Here is a 19614-nt window from a genome sequence, read left to right on the forward strand (position 1 = left end):
GTATTTTAATGGGTTTTTAAATGAGTAGCGTGCAGCTGGGCACTGGGGCAGAGAGAGAGGAGAGGGCCAGGGGCTCCTGGAGGTGGGCTGAGGGGCTGTGTGTACCCACAGACCCCTCCCTGCTCCATCTCCAGCTGGGAGCTGCCTGCCTGGAGCTGGGTAATTCCCACCCTGGGGAATTCGCTCCCAGTGTGGAGGGACTGGTGCCAGTCCCGTGGGGCTGACACCCCTACGATGCCATGGGGACAACTGGCCCCCAGTTCCCATCCTCATGCTGGCTGGGACACCCCTCTCCTCCTCTGCCAGCCGGCCCTGGGCTGTGGGCTTGGTGCCTGTGGTGCTTTGTTTACAGCGAGAGCTCCGTAAACGGATGAAAATGTTTCTCAGGATCGAGAATAATGAACTGAACCTTTATATTAAAAGATTTAAATATTGTATCTAGTGGGAGGGGGGGAAAAAGGGAGCAGCTGGGGCTGCTGGAGCTGGCACCCTTCTGTGGTCAGAACCCTCCTGCCTGTAACACTGTGGTGTGAAAATAAAGGAGACGAAACACACAGGGCTGGTGCCCCCGGACGGGTGGTGGCTTCACGCCGTGCTGTAGGAGCCGCTGATGCTGCTTCTCCCTTTTACCTCTGCTCTGTCTCATCCTGCCCCGTCTGGCACAGGCTGCGGGAGGGGAAAACCCCTCTGTGCCCCAAACCTGCCCCAGGAGCTGCCCCGCGGCCCCACGCTGCTGCTGCTGCTGCTGGCGGGCTCCTCGGAGCTGCAGCAGCCCCCTCCCGGTGTACAGTAGCCCCACTCCGGCTCACACTAGCCCTGCCCCGGTTCACGGTAGCCCCACTCCAGTTCCCAGTAGCCCTGTCCCAATTTACAGTAGCCCTGCTCTGCCTCACAGTAGCCGCACTCCTGTTCACACTAGCCCCGCTCCGGCTCACACTAGCCCTGTCCTGGTTTACAGTAGCCCAGTCCCGGCTCACACTAGCCCAGCTCCGGCTCACACTAGCCCTGCCCCGGTTCACAGTAGCCCCGCTCCAGTTCCCAGTAGCCCTGTCCCAATTTACAGTAGCCCTGCTCCGGCTCACAGTAGCCCCGTCCCGGCTCACACTAGCCTCACTCTGGCTCACACTAGCCCTGTCCTGGTTTACACTAACCCTGTCCTGGTTTACACTAGCCCAGCCCCGGCTCACACTAGCCCAGCTCCGGCTCACACTAGCCCAACCCCGGCTCACACTAGCCCAGCCCCGGCTCACACTAGCCCCGCCCCGGCTCACACTAGCCCCGCCCCGGTTCACACTAGCCCAGCCCCGGCTCACACTAGCCCCGCTCCGGCTCACCCTAGCCCAGTCCCGGCTCACACTAGCCCAGCCCCGGCTCACACTAGCCCTGTCCCGGCTCACACTAGCCCCGCTCCGGCTCACCCTAGCCCAGTCCCGGCTCACACTAGCCCAGCCCCGGCTCACACTAGCCCTGTCCCGGCTCACACTAGCCCCGCTCCGGCTCACACTAGCCCTGTCCCGGCTCACACTAGCCCCGCTCCGGCTCACACTAGCCCTGTCCCGGCTCACACTAGCCCTGCCCCGGCTCACACTAGCCCTGTCCTGGTTTACAGTAGGCCAGCCCCGGCTCACACTAGCCCAGCCCTGGCTCACACTAGCCCAGCCCTGGCTCACACTAGCCCTGTCCTGGTTTACAGTAGGCCAGCCCCGGCTCACACTAGCCCAGCTCCGGCTCACACTAGCCCAGCCCCGGCTCACACTAGCCCTGTCCCGGCTCACACTAGCCCAGCCCCGGCTCACACTAGCCCCGTCCGGTCGGGTCCGGTGGCAGCCGGCGCTGCGGGGCCGGTGCTTTCCCGCCGCCAGAGGGGGCGCTGCGGGCCAGGCGCGCGCCGCGGCTGATGCAATCCTCACGCGGGGCGAGGGGCGGGGCCTCGGCTCCCGGGGGCGGGGCCACGGGGGGCGGCGGCCAATGGGCGGCGGCGTCGCTCGGTGACGCGCGGGGGGCGGGAGCGCGCCTGCGCGCGGCGGGCGGGAGGGCGTGAGGCGGCGCGCGCGCCCCCGCGCCGCCATTTTGCGCCAGGACCAGCAGCATCATGGAGCTCCCGACCCTCGCCCCGCCGCCCGCAGGCCCCTGCGCCCCCCGCTCCGCCGTGCTCACACGGACCGACGCGCCGCAGGCACGACCGCACCGCTGGGAACGCTGAAGAGCCTCCTCGGAGCTCCGCCGCCGCTCATGGAGCCGAGCGGCCCGGAACGCGCCGGCCTGGGGCGGGCCTGGTTTGGCTTCGGCGCGGCCTGGCCGAAGCTGTCCGGGCCCAGCGCGGCCCCCGCCGGCGCCTCGCCTCAGGCCAGCCCGCCCTTCTCCTGGCTGCGGCTGATGTCGCAGTTCCTGTCCCCGCTGCCCGCTCTGCTGCAGCGGCTGCTGCCCGGCCCCGCGCTCAGCAGCGCCCTGTGCCCCGCCAGCGCCCAGCCGCCCGCCAAGGGCCTGCCGCTGCTGCTCTCGGAGCCGGCCGCCTCGCTGCACTGGGCCGAAGGGACGCTGCCGTGGCCGGGAGAAGCCGTGAAGAAGACGGGAGAGGGTAGCGCGGAGTCCCCGCCGGGCGTGTGGGGAACCGAGCTGGCGCGGAACAGCCTGGTGACCTTCCCCGTACCGCGTGTGGCCTTGTACGTGCTGGGCCGGGAGCAGGGCCAGGCTTGGTGCTCCGGAAAGAGCCACCTGCCCCAGCCCCTGCGAGCCGAGGCCCGCGGCGAGGCCTGGCGAAGCTGCCGTGCCGGCGGCGCCTTGCCGGAGCTGGAGTTTCTTCGCAGCAAGCGCTTGGCTTCTCTCCATTTGGCCGTGCCGGACCCGGACCACGGCTATCACAGCCTGGAGGAAGAGCAGCAGCACAAGGGTGCGTGTCAAGAAGAGGTTGGGCAGCAGTTGAAGCGGCCTGAGGAGCCAAACGAGCCAGGGACACAAGCTGGAGGCAGTCCCTTGGAGCCCGAGGGGATGAGGGGTTCAGCTGAGAAGGGAGCACTCGAGGGAGGGGCTTTGACTGAAGAGGACGAGGACTCCAAAATAGAGCAAAATCTTCCAGTTTCAGCCAGACCTGCCTGTGCAAATAAATTAATAGACTATATCATAGGGGGAGTTTCCAGTGGGGAGGAGAGTGTGGATGATGACGAGGACTGGGATGATGATGATGGGTTTGATAGCGAAGGGCTCCCTTCAGACTCAGACACCTGTAGCCAGGACAGGGAAAGGCTCCACCTTTGGAATTCCTTTTACAATTTGGATCCCTACAACCCTCAGAACTTCACAGCCACCATTCAGACATCCTCCAGCGATAGGGGAAAGGATATGTCAGATGTAGAAGAGGAGGAGGAGGAAGATTCTTCATGGGTGGAGTCCTCCTCAGGCTCTCCTCACCCTAGTTCTGAAGAGGAGGATGAGTGGGACTGTAGCAGCGTGGATGAGGCAGAAAACTTGAAGCTTTGGAACTCGTTCTGTACCTCAGATGATCCGTATAACCCTTTAAATTTCAAGGCAGCCTTTCAAACAGCAGAGAAAAAAAGGACATCTGGTTTAAAAGGAGCAGAGAGGCCGAGTTTGGGCACTTGTGAGCACCATCCCTTAACTGCATGTCGGGTGCAGCTGGAAAAACAGAACTGTGGGGGCTCTGACTTTGTGCAGGAGTGCTTGCTTGCTGGTGAGAGATGTAGCAGTACCAAGAGGAAAAAGGTAAACACTTTGTTTATGTTTTAGGGTTTAGGGGATGCTAAAAAAATAGCCCAAACAAGCGATGACGTGAGTGGGTGCGGCTGCTTGAGCTGGGTTCCAGGCACGGCAGGGGGCAGGTCATGCACCCTGAGGTTATGCTCGAAGAATTTGGCTGGGATGAGTGTGCCTCATCCTCTACACGTGATGGCAGAGGTCAGAACTCAGTGATGCACAGTGTCTCTCCTAGACTTGGAATTTATTGTTTCCTTTTAAGAAGTAGCTTTCGTTCTATATTTGGCTCACAACGTCGTTTCTTGTCAGTGACAACTGTGACCTATTTTTTGTTTTCCCTCTGGAAAGTACCAGTTTCTGTTTTGAGTAACATTGATAGAAACAGCCTCAAGTTGCACCAGGGGAGGTTGAGGCTGGATGTGAGGAGGAATCTCTTTGGTGCCAGGGCTGTCAGGCATTGGAAGGGGCTGCCCAGGGAGCTGCTGGAGTCATCATCCCTGGAGGGGTTTCAGAGCTGGGTGGGTGCTGCACTGAGGGCAGTGGGCTGGTGGCTGATAGGGCTGGGACAGAGGCTGCACTCCATGAGCTGAAAGGTCTCTCCCAGATGAAATGATTATGATTCTCTAAGTACAGAAATACTCTCACTTCCATTTAAGACACTATTCGAATTAAACTACCATTGATATCAGGGATGTAATCTGGAACTGAGCAGTTGAGCACAAACGGGAAGTGTGATGTGTTTGAGGAGTTTGGGCATTAAAATCTTCTAATTGTGTCCAGTTCTGGGCCCCTCAGTTGCAGAAGGACAGGGAGCTGCTGGAGAGAGCTCAGCATGGGGACACAGAGATGGTTCAGGGAGTGGAGCATCTCCCTTGTGATGAAAGGCTGAGGGAGCTGGAGCTCTGCAGCTTGGAGGAGCCTGAGGGGTGAGCTCAGTCATGTTACAAGGGTGGGTGTGAGGAGGCTGGAGCCAGGCTGTGCTCAGGGATGGCCAATGATAGGACAAGGGGCAACGGGCACAAGCTGCAACAGAAGAGGTTCCAGAGACACACCAGGAGGAATTTGTTCCCTGTTGAGGTGAGGGAGCACTGGCAGGGGCTGCCCAGATGGGCTGTGAAGGCTCCTTCTCTGGAGACATCCCAAACCCAACTGGATGAGTCCCTGTGTGCCCTGCTCTAGGTGGTGCTGCTCTGGCAGGGGGATTGCACTGGATGAGCTTTGGAGGTTCCTTCCAGCCCTTGAGACTCTGATTCTGTGTGCTAGGGTTCAGGTAAACACTATCAACCACATGCTTTGTTGGTGCTGCTGATGGCTTTTCAGGTGTGATATCCAAGCCTTGCCTGATACTGTACCAATAATAACTTGTGATACCAAGTTCTAGGGTAGCACTAGAGGAATGATACCAAAGCAGAAAAGTTGCCTAATGCTTTCTTCAGTGTTCTTACAGCAGAGAGATTTGTTGGCTGAGAGCCTGGCTGGGAGGTAACCTCACACCTGTTTTTGCTGGGGCAAGCTGTGTTTACAAACTGGATGGTTCACACAGGAACAAACGACCGTGTTTTAATCTGAATGGAAAATACTCCAAGATAAAGGAGTTTCTGCATAAGATTATTTCTAACTGCTGGCAGAGCTGCTGAGCCCTGAGTAAGGTCAGGCCTATCGTGGTGCCTGTCAGGGATGGAGGCTTAGGAGCAGTAATTGTTTTGACCAACGTGGTGTTGGGCTCTGTGTGATCTATATGTGGGTGAAAGAATGATGATCTGGGTGCAGTGATGAGCATGATGTCAGCAGTTGTGCCTGAGGGTGTCTCAGACTGATGTAAAAGGGATGTAAGGTAGGAACTCACGAAGGGATGGGCTGATGTAAGAGCTCTGTGTGCCTGAAAGCAGAGTCTTATGTCTGTCTGCAAAACAGCAGAGATTGCCAAGCACTGACCCAGGTATTCCCAGGAAGCTTCCAAGCCTTCTGCCCTGCTGAGGCCTCATCTGGAGTCCTGGGGCCAGTTCTGGGCTCCCCAGCTGCAGAGGGACAGGGACAGTGCAGGGACAGCAAGATGCTGAGGGGATGGAGCATCTTCCTTCTGAGGAGAGGCTGTGGGACCTGGGGCTGTTCAGCCTGGAGAAGAGACTGAGGGGGGAGCTCATTAACATTTACAAATATCTAAAGGGTGGGTGTCAGGAGGTTGGGGCAGCACTTGTTTCTGTTGTATCCAGTGCCAGGACAAGAGGTGATGGGATGAAGCTGGAACACAAACAGTTCCATTTAAACATAAGGCAAAACTGTGTCAATGTTTCAGTGAGGGAGCCCTGGCCCAGGCTGCCCAGGGAGGGTGTGGAGGCTCTTTCTTGGGAGGTCTGCAAGACCCACCTGGACACGTTCCTGTGTGACCTGATCTAGGTGGGAGCTGCTTTGGCAGGGGAGTTGGACTGGATGAGCTCTAAAGGTCACTCCCAACCCCGCCATTCTATGATTCTAAGTCATTTATCACTCTCAGGGCTGTTTCCTACTTGCCATCCTGCAGTTGAGCAGCAGCAATGTTCGTGTTTGTAAAGAGGTAAAACCCAGGAGGGTGTTGTTTTGCTTATGGGGTCTGGTGCCTCGACTGGGCAGTGATTTGGGATCACTCCACTTGAACTGGGTGACTTCTGGATGCTGCTTTCACACAGCCTCTTCTGCCTCTGTATCCTCAGCTGCTGATCCTTCCTTAAGTCATTTCTTCTTTAGCATCTCCCATGTTTTCTGTGAGGGTGGAAGACAGATCTACCACAAAGAGCAGTCTTACTCTTTACTCCTCATCATGTTGGCATGAACTAGGTGTGAAGCTAGACTTCTGTGTTAATAAAACATAGGAGTGGAGCAGCAAGTGTTTTTGTAGCTGCCCATGTCTATCCCTGACCTTCCAGAAGTAGCTATTTGACAGCAAATGCAGTGGAGCTGTCTGTAACCACAGAGTTTGGCTGGCCTACAGGCTTCAGTCCTAGTCTGAGAGCTTGATGGATGCTGACAGAGTTAGTTTGTCCTTCAGGTTTGTGCCATTTGTACAGCTGAATGAGAAGTGATACATAATTCAGAAGGAGCCTGAAATAATCTGGCTTTTGCTTATTGCTGGGTAACAGAAACACTTAAATACTTAGTACAGCACTAGTCTAAACACTGTCAAGTTTAGATCCTGAGCCTCTAAGTTGTCTTAAAATGGCCTAATAGTTCTTAAATATAGTGAAGAGTGAAAGTTCTCAGAGGTGTTTCCAAATGCCATGGCACTGACTTCATTTCCTTGCCTGACCTTGCACATGTTGGCATTTGATACCAGCTCTGAAGTGGTTTGTTCCAGTCACACAGTGATGAGTGTTGCTTCCTTGCATGTAGCACGGTGTGATTTCTTTTCCTGGTGCTGGAATGGAAGCTGACTCACAGCATTGCTTACTCTACAGAACAATGATTCTTCCTTGGTTTTTGTGATGTAAGCTCTGCTTTGTCAGTAGCATATTTCCAGCCTTGAGTGCATGTCCCTGCATGCCCTGCCGAGTAACCTGTTCAAGCTGTGTCTGTGTGAGGTTATAACCCAGGACTGGGTTGGGAGGGGATGCTATTTCATGGGCAGCATCATGTGATTTCCTTAAAAGGAGGCCTCGTAGGCTGCAGTGAGAAATTCTGCTTTGAAAAACTGCTTCTCAAAGGAGGAGGGAGAAGCTGGCAACTAGAATCAACAGAGAATGGTGGGGGTTGGAAGGGACCTTCAGAGATCATCTAGTCCAACCCCCTGCCAAAGCACGTCCCACCTGGATCAGGCCACAGAGGAATGTGTCCAGGGAGGTTTTGAAGACCTCCTGAGAATTTGTTCCCTGTTGAGGTGAGGGAGCAGGGGCTGCCCAGAGGGGCTGTGGAGGCTCCTTCTCTGGAAACATCCAAACCCAACTGGCTGAGTTCCTGTGTGCCCTACTCTAGGTGGTGCTGCTGTGGCAGGGAGTTGTACTTTATGGTCCCTTCCAGCCCTTGAGATTCTGTGAAGGAGCCTCCACACCTTCCCTGGGCAGCCTGGGCCAGGGCTCCCTCACCTCAACAGGGAAATAGATCTTCCTTATGTTTAAGTGGAACTGTTTGTGTTCCAGCTGATGTCCATCACCCCTTGTCCTGGCACTGGATACAACAGAAACAAGTGCTGCCCCAACCTCCTGACACCCACCAGTTAGGTACTTGTAAATACCAGTGAGCTCCCCCCTCAGTCTCTTCTCCAGGCTGAACAGCCCCAGGTCCCACAGCCTTTCCTCACAAGGAAGATGCTCCATCCCCTCAGCATCTTGCTGTCCCTGCACTGGCCTCTCTCCAGCAGTTCCCTGTCCCTCTGCAGCTGGGGAGCCCAGAACTGGCCCCAGGACTCCAGCTGAGGCCTCAGCAGATATGGCAGAGCAGAGAGGGAGCAGAACCTCCCTGGCACTGCTGGTTGACAAAGCTGACCTGGTTTATACTCTTCCTGGTACACCTCAGTTGCATGCAAATAAGCTCTCAGCTTGTTTGGCTGCTGCTTTATTTAATGACTTGTCTTTTCCAGGTAACCTTCCTCGAAAAGATCACCGAGTATTTCGTAAGCAGCGAGGAGGATCGGAAGGGACCCTGGGAGGAGCTTGCACGGGACAGCTGCAGGTTCCAGAAGCGGATCCAAGAAACAGAAGAAGCCATAGGGTACTGCTTCACCTCAGAGCATCGACAGAGAGTGTTCCAGAGACTCCAGGAAAGCTACAACAAGGGGGCTGATCTCTTCTAGCACTTTACAAGATTCGGGAGTTTCACGACCTTTAAGCACTCACAAACATGTTCAAAGCAAGAAAAGGCAGCTGCATGTGCTCCTGGGAAATTGGGGTGTGGGAGGGGAGAAGTGGGGTTATAACACATTCAGACAATGAATCTACCCATGGCCCCCACTTTGATATCCAGACAAAAATCTTCTGGCACCAAGGGTGAGGGGGAGGGGGGTGTAGTTACATTCCTGTAACACTGGGGAAACAAGACTGCTTTAGGTGAAATCCATTCCAGAAATGCCTTGTCAGCCCTGTGTGAAGTGGTGACTATTCAGTTGGATTTTTTGCACTTTGAAACAAAAAAAGCAAAACCTATTTTGAAGGAAATATTTATGGGTCTCAGAACCTTGCTGCTGCAGTTTTGATTTAAAGTCTCCCGAGGTATGTGCAACTTCCTTGGGGTTCTTCATCTTCCTCTACCTTGTACAGAAGTCTCAAGCTTTGTTTACTTCAACTGTGCAAAGCAGATGGTTTGTTCCTTCCTTCTGAGGCCCCAGCTGTGCTTGGAAACTAGTGTGGGAGTGTTTGTGGAATGCTTTGGGGTGTCAGTATTTCAGCTGAGCACGTTTGGGGGATCCTGGGGAGCTCTGGTGCACCACAAACCCTTTGGTTTGCCTTTATTTAAAGCAATCCCTTTACCCTTTACTGCCCAAAGGGTGTTGGCTGCCTGTGCACCAAACCTCTCTGCTTTCAGGGCAAGGAAAGGCCTCATCCTGCTCAATAATTACAGCTCCATGGTACGTGGCCAGGCTGTGGCCAGTGGTTGGAGTTGAAGCAGCCACACACAGGGAACTACCCCTAATTCTGTAGTTAATAGATTAGCTTTGCCATAACTGATTCTGCTTTGGATTGAAGTGGGGAATTCTTCCTGTATCTTGTATCCAATGTGCTTGTTGTGAGGAGGATTGCTTTGACTTACAGGGGTCTAAGGCTACAGATGGCCGTGTTCCTTCCCAAAAGCCAGTGTTAACACCCCTCTGCCTCTGCACTTTTGTTCATCTGGTACCAAAATAACATTTCACATAGAAAGCTGAGGTCCTCAGTGGAAGGAAAACACTCCTTATTTATGTTCCTAACTTTACAATGTCCAGTTGTTGTTTCAGTCCCAACAAAAAGCAACTTTTGGATGTGTGCTTGGACCCCAAGGATGTTGTGTGGCAGGGACCCAAGCAGGTATGAGGTCATGCCATGGAATAAACACCAGACAGTCCCTGTCTGTCTGCACAAATTGTGTGGGAATAAATGATTTGCTACTTGGTTGGTTGAGAATTGTTTCCCTTTGAAGGAGAAACCTTAAAAGAGCAGTGCAGCAACGTTAGTCCTCACCCCCTTCATCATACAGAATCCAAACTGGGTTCTCCTTTGCTACAAAAGCTGCTGTGAGGTGGCAGTTTGAGTCACTCCCCATGCCCTGTGAGATCATTTGGAGTTCATTTTCCTGCATCAAGACTGAGAGGTGATGTGCTTTTTTTGGCTTGCTTCAGGGAAAAAAAGCATGCAAGGTGATAAATGCAGAGTCACACCAGAAAATGTGCTGTCTCATGGTCCAGATGAGGCTGATGAGTGGAAATGCTGTTCAGTGCTCTGTATTTTACCCCCTGTAGTGATATATTTCCATCACACTCCTCCTTCCTTTGACCTTGGAGAACTTGCTGGTGCTTCAGTTACTCTGAATGTCTCACTTGGTCTGCTGGTGCTTGTCAGAAGCTTCAGAGTGCTGTGAGTTACCACCCCCAAGTACTGAACTGAACTTTGCAGGGGCTGAAAACCAACCAGAGTGACGAGAAACTGCCACTTCCAAATGGCTGCTGACATTTGAGAGTCTTTCTTACTTCCCACCCTGCAGTTTATCAAGCACTTCTCACTGAAACATACCTGCTTGGGTGAGCCCTTCCACCTTCTTAAACCTCCTCTTAGAGTGGGAGGAAATGAGCACTAAATTCATTAAACATCATCAAAGCAAAGCTCAGCTTTGGCTGTCCCCATGGTCCCTCTGACCTAGCTGTGGGGGGTGTGCAAGTGCTGGCAGTGAGGCAGCAAAAGCACCACGTGGTGAACTTTAAATCAAAACTGTAATGATCAGATTTTATTTTTGTATAATTTAGAGCAGGTTGGAAAACTCAGCATTGGCTTTCTACAGATTTTACTTGATTTGTGTCGACTTGGTTGGGTTTTATATCTAAAGTTATATTTCTGTACATAATAAAAGTATTCAGGACTAATCTGTACATTGTAATAAAGAGATTTGCAAGATAATTCGTGCCAAGGGGGGTTGTTTTTCTTCAAAAGGAGCAGGGGAGGGATTGTCCCCTGTGCTGGGCCCTGGGGAGGCTGCAGCTCCAGGGCTGTGTCAGTGCTGGGCCCCTCACTCACTGCCACAGGGACACTGAGGGGCTGCAGCGTGGCCAGAGCCGGGCACAGAGCTGGGGAAGGGGCTGGAGCACAAGGGACTGGGGAGGGGCTGAGGGAATGGGGGTGCTGAGCCTGGGGAAGAGGAGGCTGAGGGCAGCCAGCAGCACTCTCTGACACTCCCTGACAGGAGGCTGCAGGGAGCTGGGGTCGGGCTCTGCTCCCCAGCAATGAATGACAGGACAAGAGGCAATGGGCTGCAGTTGGCCCAGGGGAGGTTGAGGCTGGAGCTGAGGCAGAACTGTTTCCCTGAGAGGGGTGTGAGCCCTGTGCCAGGCTGCCCAGGGAGCTGGGGGAGTGCCCAGCCCTGGAGGGATCCCAGAGCCCTGGAGCTGAGGTGCTGAGGGGTCAGTGGTGCTGGGCAGGGTGAGGGCAGGGCTGGGACTTGAGACCTTAAAGGTGTTTTCCAACCAAGATGACTCTATGATTCTTAAAAATGAACGTTGTCATTTCTGTGCTCAGAGCTGAGCCAAACAGCTCGTTGCTGCCTGAAGGCTGCTGTGGATGTGGCAGCATCCAGATGCCATCTGGAATGCAGAAATGCTGCTGAGGTTTCTTTATTCTCATGCTGAGCTCTGCAGTGGGGATTCAATTGACAGTTTATCTGTGGTTGAGTGGAATCCCTCCTGCTCTGGTAGCCCTGTCTTCTCCAGAACCTGTTTGTCAGCAAAGCACTTGGGGTGTAAATGAGCTGCTATTCCTGTAGCTGCTACTGAAATGCCATTTGCAAATGAATGGTGCTGCAGAGCTGCTCTGGCCCCACAAAGGCAGGTTTCTTCTGAAACTGGAGAAGGCAACAGCAGGGTGACTCAGTGTGTGGTTGGGATTCCAGTCCCCTGTGCCCCAGTCACGCAGCCTCCACCTGAGGCTGAGGGGTAACCCCGGGTTTATTTCAGGAAGGGAATGAAGTCTTGCAGAAGCCTCAGCCAAGAAGGCCACTGGCACTTCAGGCTGCCCAGAGGGGCTGTGGAGTCTCCTCTGGAGACATTCCAAACCCAGCTGGGTCAGTCCCTGTGTGCCCTGCTCTAGGTGTCCTGCTCTGGCAGGGGGGTTGCACTGGCTGAGCTTTGGAGCTCCCTCCCAACACCATTCTGTGCCTCTGTGATCTGCATGCCAAGAGCTGCCTCTGCTGTGAGCACTTGGGATCTGGGCCCATGTCTCTCACAGGGACTTTGTGCTGAGAGGTAACAAAGACCCAGCAGGAACATTGCATTCAGCACCCTTTTTCCCCCCATTTTCCCTTCTCATTATCCTCCTGTCTCCAGGCTTGCTGGTGCAGGTTGCTGAGACCATTGAGGCCAGCTCTGAAGGTGAAACGAGGCTCCTGTTGCAGGAGAAGCAGGAACAGGTTACAAAGACCTCAGTTGTGGAGCTGGGGGGATGTGATGCTGGCAGCTCTCCATGCCTGCTGCTGGCATCTCTCCATGCCTGCTGCTGGCACCTCTCCATGCCTGCTGCTGGCAGCTATGGCAACGAGCAGCACGAGGGTTTAGTGCATGTGGTGAGTGGCCAGTGCCTGGTGGTAAATGTCTCCTGGGATGGCTGATCAAAGGCTGTTAAACATCTGCTGGCAATGTGAGTGTGTTGCAGAGTCCCAGCCTGGTAGGATCCACTCACTTCCCTGACACCAGCTATCAAATTACCAGCACTTTACAACCAGGCATAAAGACTATGAAGCAATGAGCTGGTTTTGCTTAGCAGCTCTCAGTCACCTGAGGTGGTTACTGGTCTCTGTGCTCCAGATGAGAAAGACAAGAGGGAGCAGTGCCCTTCCTGCCCACCCTGCTTGTGTGCTGGTGCCATGGCTGTTGTGGCCCCAACCTGGCTACCAGGTGAGGTCTGTGAGAGGTTGTCTGGGCTGTGTGTGCCCAGCCAAGAGGGTGAGGGTGACAAGGACCTGAGAGTCCTGGTTGATAACAAACCAAACATGAGCAGCAACGTGGGCAAGGCCAGTGGCAGCCTGGGGGCAGCAAGAGAGTGTGGGCACAGGGCCAGGGAGGTTCTGCTCCCCCTCTGCTCTGCCATATCTGCTGAGGCCTCATCTGGAGTCCTGGGGCCAGTTCTGGGCTCCCCAGCTGCAGAGGGACAGGGAACTGCTGGAGAGAGGCCAGTGCAGGGACCCCAAGATGCTGAGGGGATGGAGCATCTTCCTTGTGAGGAAAGGCTGTGGGACCTGGGGCTGTTCAGCCTGGAGAGGAGAAGGCTGAGGGGGGAGCTCATCAAAAGGTGGGTGTCAGGAGGACAGGCTCACTCTTTTTTTCAGCTGTCTCAAGTGCCAGGACAAGGGCTGATGGGCATCAGCTGGCACACAGGCAGTGCCACTGGCACAGGAGGAGCAAGTCCTTTGGTGCTGAGGGGAGGGAGCCCTGGCCCAGGCTGCCCAGGGAGGGTGTGGAGGCTCCTGCTCAGGAGGTTTCCAACCCCACTGGACACGTTCCTGTGCCCCTGAGCCAGGGGCAGCTGCTGGAGCAGGGGCTGGGTGAGCTCTGCAGGGCCCTTCCCATCCCCACCATGCAGGGACTGTGTGCCTGGAAGCTCCAGGGGCCATGAGCTGTTCCCGGGCGGCAGCACAGGGCTCATCCCGCCCCTCTCCTCAGCTGCAGCTTCTGCTCCTGTGCCTGGGGAAGCTTTTGTCCAGGAGATGGTGCCAGATCCGTGCTGCTGCTCGGGACGTGCTGCCGGCATCGCTGCCCGGGGGGCTCCATGCCCAGACCCCCTCCGGCAGCCCGAGGCTGCTGTGCCGCCTTGCTCTGGAGCCAGCACCAGGGCGGGACAGGCAAATGCGGGCTGAGTACACAAACCATCCCTCCCTGCACACAGGGACCCGGTTCTGTGACATTCCTGACGTCTGACCCAGGGGGACGCTCCTCAGCGCTCCTTTGCTCTCCTGGCTCACCCCTGTGGGTGGGTGTGAGCTGCAGCCACACGTCCCCTCTAAGCCCCAGCCCTGCCTGTGTCACCTCATTGCTCAGCCACTTGCAGCCCTTTTCCATCTGCTTCACTCCCTTTGCCTCTCGTCCCCTGCCTGGTCCCACCGGGGCTGTGTGGATGGAGGAGGAGGTGGCTGCCAGCAGCTGCTCCACGAGCACAGCAGTGCCAGGCTGCTCCTGCCACGTGTGCCAGCCAGAGCTTCTGCCCAAACCAGCATCACCAGCACGAGGGTGACCTGGTGCCCCTGGGCTTGCCAGCAGCCACACATCTCCAGGAGACAGATGGTGTGCTGGGGCTGTTTCTTGCTCTAGCAAATGCATTTGCTGGGCTTCATTCTCCTCTTCCCCGTGCCTGGCCCTGACACAAATGCATTTCCCCATCCTGCTCTCAGGATGTGCTGTGGCCTGGTGACTTCCCTGTCCCTGTGTCACAGGATGAGAGAATGGGAGGGGTTGGAAGGAACCCCTAGAGATGATTCAGTGCCCACTGAGGGAAGGGCACAGGGCAGTGGGGAGAGGTGGCAGGGCAGGGTAGAAGCACTGCATGCAGGTGGCTTTGGGAAGGAGCCCTTGCTCCTACCCTGGGTGGTTGTGAACAAGAAGCTTTTACAAGGATTTGGAACCAAATGACAACCAAACACAACACCCCAGTGGTATTTTCCCCTCTGAGTCTCCATTGGGTGAAGGACACAAAGAAACAGGGAGAAACATTCTCCTGCAGAAAGCAATAAAAGCTGATTTATTTACCTGGCAGGAGAGAGCCTGGAGCTGCTCAGGATTCTTGGCTGAAGGTCCCACACAGCCCTCCAACAGCCTCAGTGTTGTTTACCCCAAGGCTGCACCAGCTCCTCCTCCTCCTCCTCCTCTGATGTTACTGTCTGATGGGTCAGTCCCCTGTGATTACCACGGACCAGGGAGGGAGAGCCTGGAAATGTGCAGGGTCAGGGCCATGCATCCTTCCCTGGGGCTTGCTGGGGAAGGAAGGAGACCTTTTAGGATCACAGGAGCTTATCTGCAATGGCCCCTGATCCCACATAGCCCTGAGGTGTGTGTCAGAAGGACTGTGGAGAGCCCTGGCCCAGGCTGCCCAGGGAGGGTGTGGAGGCTCCTTCTCAGGAGGTTTCCAACCCCACCTGGACACGTTCCTGTGCCCCCTGAGCCAGGGGAACCTGCTTTAGCAGGGGATGGGGCTGGGTGAGCTCTGCAGGGCCCTTCCAGCCCCAGCACTGAGGGATTCTATGATGATAATCCTGCTGAGCTGCTCTCTGAGCCCCCAGGGCTGCCAGCGTGGGGGGCTGAGCTCCTGCTCACCCTGCACTCCTCTCATTGCATCCACAGCACAGGCAGGACATGAGCTTGGCTTCACAGGTTGCAGCCAAACATTTCTGCCAGGAATTGGAGCTCCAAACCCATGGCCAGGCCCTTGACATCCCTCCCTGCTACACCAGGGTCCCATCAGATCCAACCCCAGTGGGCTCACTGGGACCGACCAGACGTGTTTTTCTCACCCAGTGGTTCAAAGAACTGTAGGAAGAGCCTTCCTGAGGCTTTGGATGAACTGGTTTGCTCAAACCCTGGCAGGGAGCTGCTCTGAGGTGGGGGCTGTGCTTCACCTCAGCCCTTTTCCTCTCTGCTTTGGACACCAGCTCCCTCCTCTCCACCTCTGAGGCTTCTCCTGCACCAGCATCTTTCCCTTTGCAAAGGTGCAATTGCCTCCTTCTCATTCAGCAGCCCAGGTGCCTCCCAGACCCCACCTTTCTCCTCAAAAGACATTTAATTGATGGCTAAGGACAAGCAGAGAGAAAAATCCCCCCTGGGCAGCTGCTGCAGATAGTGATCAGGGTGCCCTACATTGAGCCTCAGCCTGGCTGGGGAGAAGAACCTGCCATTGTTTAAAATGGAGAGGGAAGTGCCAGCTCCATAATTACTCAGCCTGGAGTTAATGGAGGGTAATTACAGTGAGCAGGCAGCAGAGGAAGCTGTGACAGCCTTGCCCCACCGAGTCACTGGGAGTGCTGGGAGGGTGCCCTCTGCACCCCAGCTCCGAGGCAGGGTGGCAGCCCAGCTCTGAAGGGGTTAAATGAATGGGGTTGGTTGGGATTCTTGGTTCCTTTTCCTCCCTCCCTCCCGGGTCATTTGCAGCAAACACTCTGAGTGAAGGGCTGAGCCCAGCAAAGGTTCTCTCCTGGCCAGGGGAGAAGGGAGGGGGGGAGACTTTGGCACTTCCCCAGCTGGGTGCTGCCATCCCATCCCCTCCTCACAGTGTGGGGTTGATCTGAGCCCCAGCAACTGCCCCCCAAAGTGCCACCCCCATGGGGGATGACATCGAGTGGCTGGACCTGCCGGGCAGATGGACCTACGGCGTCTGCAGGGACGGGAGAGTCTTCTTCATCAAGTAGGGTCCTGGGCTGGCCCAGGGCTGAGGCTGGGGTAAAAGGGGGTGGGGGCATGGCTGGGGAGGGTGTGTGGGGTGGGGAGGGGAGCTGCAGGTTGTCAGGGGTTTGTGGTTTGGGCTGGGAACAAGAGATTGCAAAGCTCAGCATCTGGCTGGTTCCCTCTCACACGGGGTCATCTGGCCTTGCTCCTGGCTCCTCTGGGCTGTCCCAGCTGATGGATGCTGGTCATGGGCATGGAATCATTGAATCTCTGCATGGTGGGGGGTGGGAAGGGCCCTGCAGAGCTGCTCCAGCCCCAGCTCCTGCTACAGCAGGTTCCCCTCGCTCAGGGGGCACAGGAACGTGTCCAGGTGGGGTTGGACCATTCCTGTGGCTGGAAAAGCCACTTGTGTGGCAAAGACCCTTCCCCAGGGATGGGACAGACCCTGTGACCCCCCTGAGTGCTGACAGACCCCTGTGGCAAAGACCCTTCCCCAGGGATGGGACAGACCCTGTGACCCTCCTGGGTGCTGACAGACCCCTGTGGCAAAGACCCTTCCCCAGGGATGGGACAGACCCTGTGACCCTCCTGAGTGCTGACAGACCCCTGTGGCAAAGACCCTTCTCCAGGGATGGGACAGACCCTGTGACCCTCCTGGGTGCTGACAGACCCCAACCCTTATTGCAAAGACCCTTCCCCAGGGATGGGACAGACCCTGTGACCCCCCTGAGTGCTGACAGACCCCTGTGGCAAAGACCCTTCCCCAGGGATGGGACAGACCCTGTGACCCCCCTGAGTGCTGACAGACCCCACCCCTGTGGCAAAGACCCTTCCCCATGGATGGGACAGACCCTGTGACCTCCCTGGGTGCTGACAGACCCCTGTGGCAAAGACCCTTCCCCAGGGATGGGACAGACCCTGTGACCCTCCCTGGGTGCTGACAGACCCCACTCCTCCTCTTTTGCAGTGATGAGACCAAGTCCACGAGCTGGGTGCACCCAGGCACAGGCTACTCCATCCAGAGTGGGCACTTCTCCTGCACTGGTAAGGGATGGCTCTCTGCTCTCACTGACCAAAATCTGGAGTGTGAAGGGAAATCCAACAGGAAGGCAAAGGAGACCCTGCAAAGCTGAGCCCATGGGAGCTGCCATGGAGCTGGGGAGGGCTGGAGGGGCTTGGAATAACGTGTGAGGTGATGCTGCATCTCTTGGGCACAGGGTTTCCAGCTGGAGATGTGTCCTCAGGGGGATTTTAAGGGTCCCCTTGCACAGAGAGACTCTCTGTGGTCTCTGAGACCTGTCATTGACAGGGAGGGAACCCAAACTGCTTTCAAAATGCAGTTTGAATGTGTGAGAGCTGATCAGAGCAGGACAGAGCAGCCAGAGCCCCCACTGCCCTGTGGCTCCCTGCCCAGCACTCCTGCCCTTCCCTGCTGCTGCCTCCTGCAAGGGGGAATCTGCTCTGTGGTGGCTTCCAGTGAAGAGAGGCCTTGGTGTGACAACAGCCCATCACACAGCAGGCAGGGGCTGCATGAGGTGAGGGAGGGTGACCCCAGCTTCTGCTGTGTCTCTGCAGGGCTGCCCCGAGGCTGGGAGGTGGACACCACGCTGCATGGGAGCTTCTACTTCATCAAGTAAGAGAGAAAGGGCTGGGGAGGGGGAGAAGCTGCTGCCTCCTGCTCACAGCAGCCTTTGCACACAGGGAGGGTGCTGCTCCCCTCCTTAACAGAGCTGGGGAAGGGGCTGGAGCACAAGGGGCTGGGGAGGGGCTGAGGGAATGGGGGTGCTGAGCCTGGAGAAGAGGAGGCTGAGGGCAGCCAGCAGCACTCTCTGACACTCCCTGCCAGGAGGCTGCAGGGAGCTGGGGGTCGGGCTCTGCTCCCCAGTAACAAGAGGAAACAGCCTCCAGTTGTCCCAGGGCAGGTTGAGGCTGGAGCTGAGGCAGAACTGTTTCCCTGAGAGGGGTGTCAGCCCTGTGCCAGGCTGCCCAGGGAGCTGGGGGAGTGCCCAGCCCTGGAGGGATCCCAAAGCCCTGGAGCTGAGGTGCTGAGGGGTCAGTGGTGCTGGGCAGGGTGAGGGCAGGGCTGGGACTGCAGCAGCTTCATGGGCTTTAACAACCAAGCAGTTCTCTGCTTCTGGCTTTGTGTGTGCCCAGAGGCAGCTGCTCCCAGCTGCTGAGCACTGCATGGGTGGCTGTCATCCATCCCTGAGGAGAAGCCAGGCAGGAGCACTGGGGTTGGGGCGGCTTTGGAGCAGAGCAGTTGCTCGAGGATGGGCTCAGGGTCTGTGCTGAGAGTGCACATGAGGCTTGGGCAGCCCATGGCCCTGCTGTGGCCTGTCCCATGCTGCTGTGGCTGTGGCTGTGGCTCTGGTGGTTCCATGGGCTCAGCAGCTGAGCAAAGCCAGAGCTCGTGTGGGCAGCAGCTGGGGCTTGGCAGCAGCGTGTGGGGCCACATCTCAGTGGCTGTTTGGATGCTGGGTGAGCCCTGCACACCTGGGCACAGGGAGCTTTAGCAGAGGGCTTGTGGCAGCATGGCACAGCAAGGCCAGGCTGGAGTCAGTGTCCCTGCAAGGACCAGACCCAGCTCCTGCAGCTGCATCCTGCAACACAGGAATCTCAGCCCATCCCAGTGCAGAGCCAGCCACCCCCTGCCCCGTGTCACCCCTTGGGGAAGGTCCCACCAAGCCCAGTGCAGACTTCCTCCAGGACCCTGCAGCACCCAACCCTTGTGGGAGGGAGCTGAATGCAGCAGAGTCCACAGGGCACACACTGCCCAGGGCATGAGGTGCAGAGCTGGGATGAATGCAACAGGAGAGGATCCAGCTGGAGGCATTGCATCAAGAGCCCTGGTTAATCTCTCCAGCCCAGGAGCTGGGACTCTGGCAGGGTGATGTTGGTGTCTAGACAAGCTGAGCTGCAGGCTGCTGCCTCACCTGGTGTGAAGCTCCAGGTCCTGCTGGGTGAGGGTGTTTCAGGCAGCATCTTTGAGCCCATCCCTATCTGGCACACACAGAGGTTTCTCTGCGTGCTCAGACAGCCATAAACCTGCCAGGAGCAAAGATCCCAAAGGTGGGCTGAGGGCTGGAGCAAAATGAAGCAGAGGGATTAGCCAGCTGAATCAGAACAGAGCCAGAGTGGCCCTGAATCAGCCCCACATCCCAGTCCTGCAGCCACAAATGCCAGCAGCAGTGGGGCTTTGCCAGGGCTGTGGTGCCAACCCCCCTGAGCAGGCTGGAGCTGGGTGTGCCTGCAGCTCCTCCACAGCAGGGAGCATCCTCCTGCCTCTGTGCCCTCACTGTGTCACCCAGCCCCTGTCTCCCTGGCCCTGGCAGCAGCTGGGGGTGCCACAGGGAGGGAGGAGCAAGGAGAAGGAAGTGTGGGGCTGGAAGTGG

The 19614-nt window shown here is 56.6% G+C and overlaps 1 protein-coding gene across 1 annotated transcript; it reads left to right on the top strand.

The window, feature by feature from the left end:
• The first annotated feature begins 2040 nt into the window (after positions 1 to 2040).
• PPP1R15B (protein phosphatase 1 regulatory subunit 15B) lies at positions 2041 to 10763 on the top strand. Its single transcript, XM_062013666.1, has 2 exons — positions 2041 to 3720; positions 8261 to 10763. The coding sequence occupies exons 1-2, from the start codon at positions 2233 to 2235 to the stop codon at positions 8471 to 8473; spliced, it is 1701 nt and encodes a 566-aa protein (XP_061869650.1). The 5' UTR covers positions 2041 to 2232; the 3' UTR covers positions 8474 to 10763.
• The last annotated feature ends 8851 nt before the right edge of the window (positions 10764 to 19614 follow it).

The sequence above is a fragment of the Colius striatus genome, chromosome 22 (genome assembly GCF_028858725.1).
Source record: "Colius striatus isolate bColStr4 chromosome 22, bColStr4.1.hap1, whole genome shotgun sequence".
Classification (NCBI taxonomy): Eukaryota; Metazoa; Chordata; class Aves; order Coliiformes; family Coliidae; genus Colius; species Colius striatus.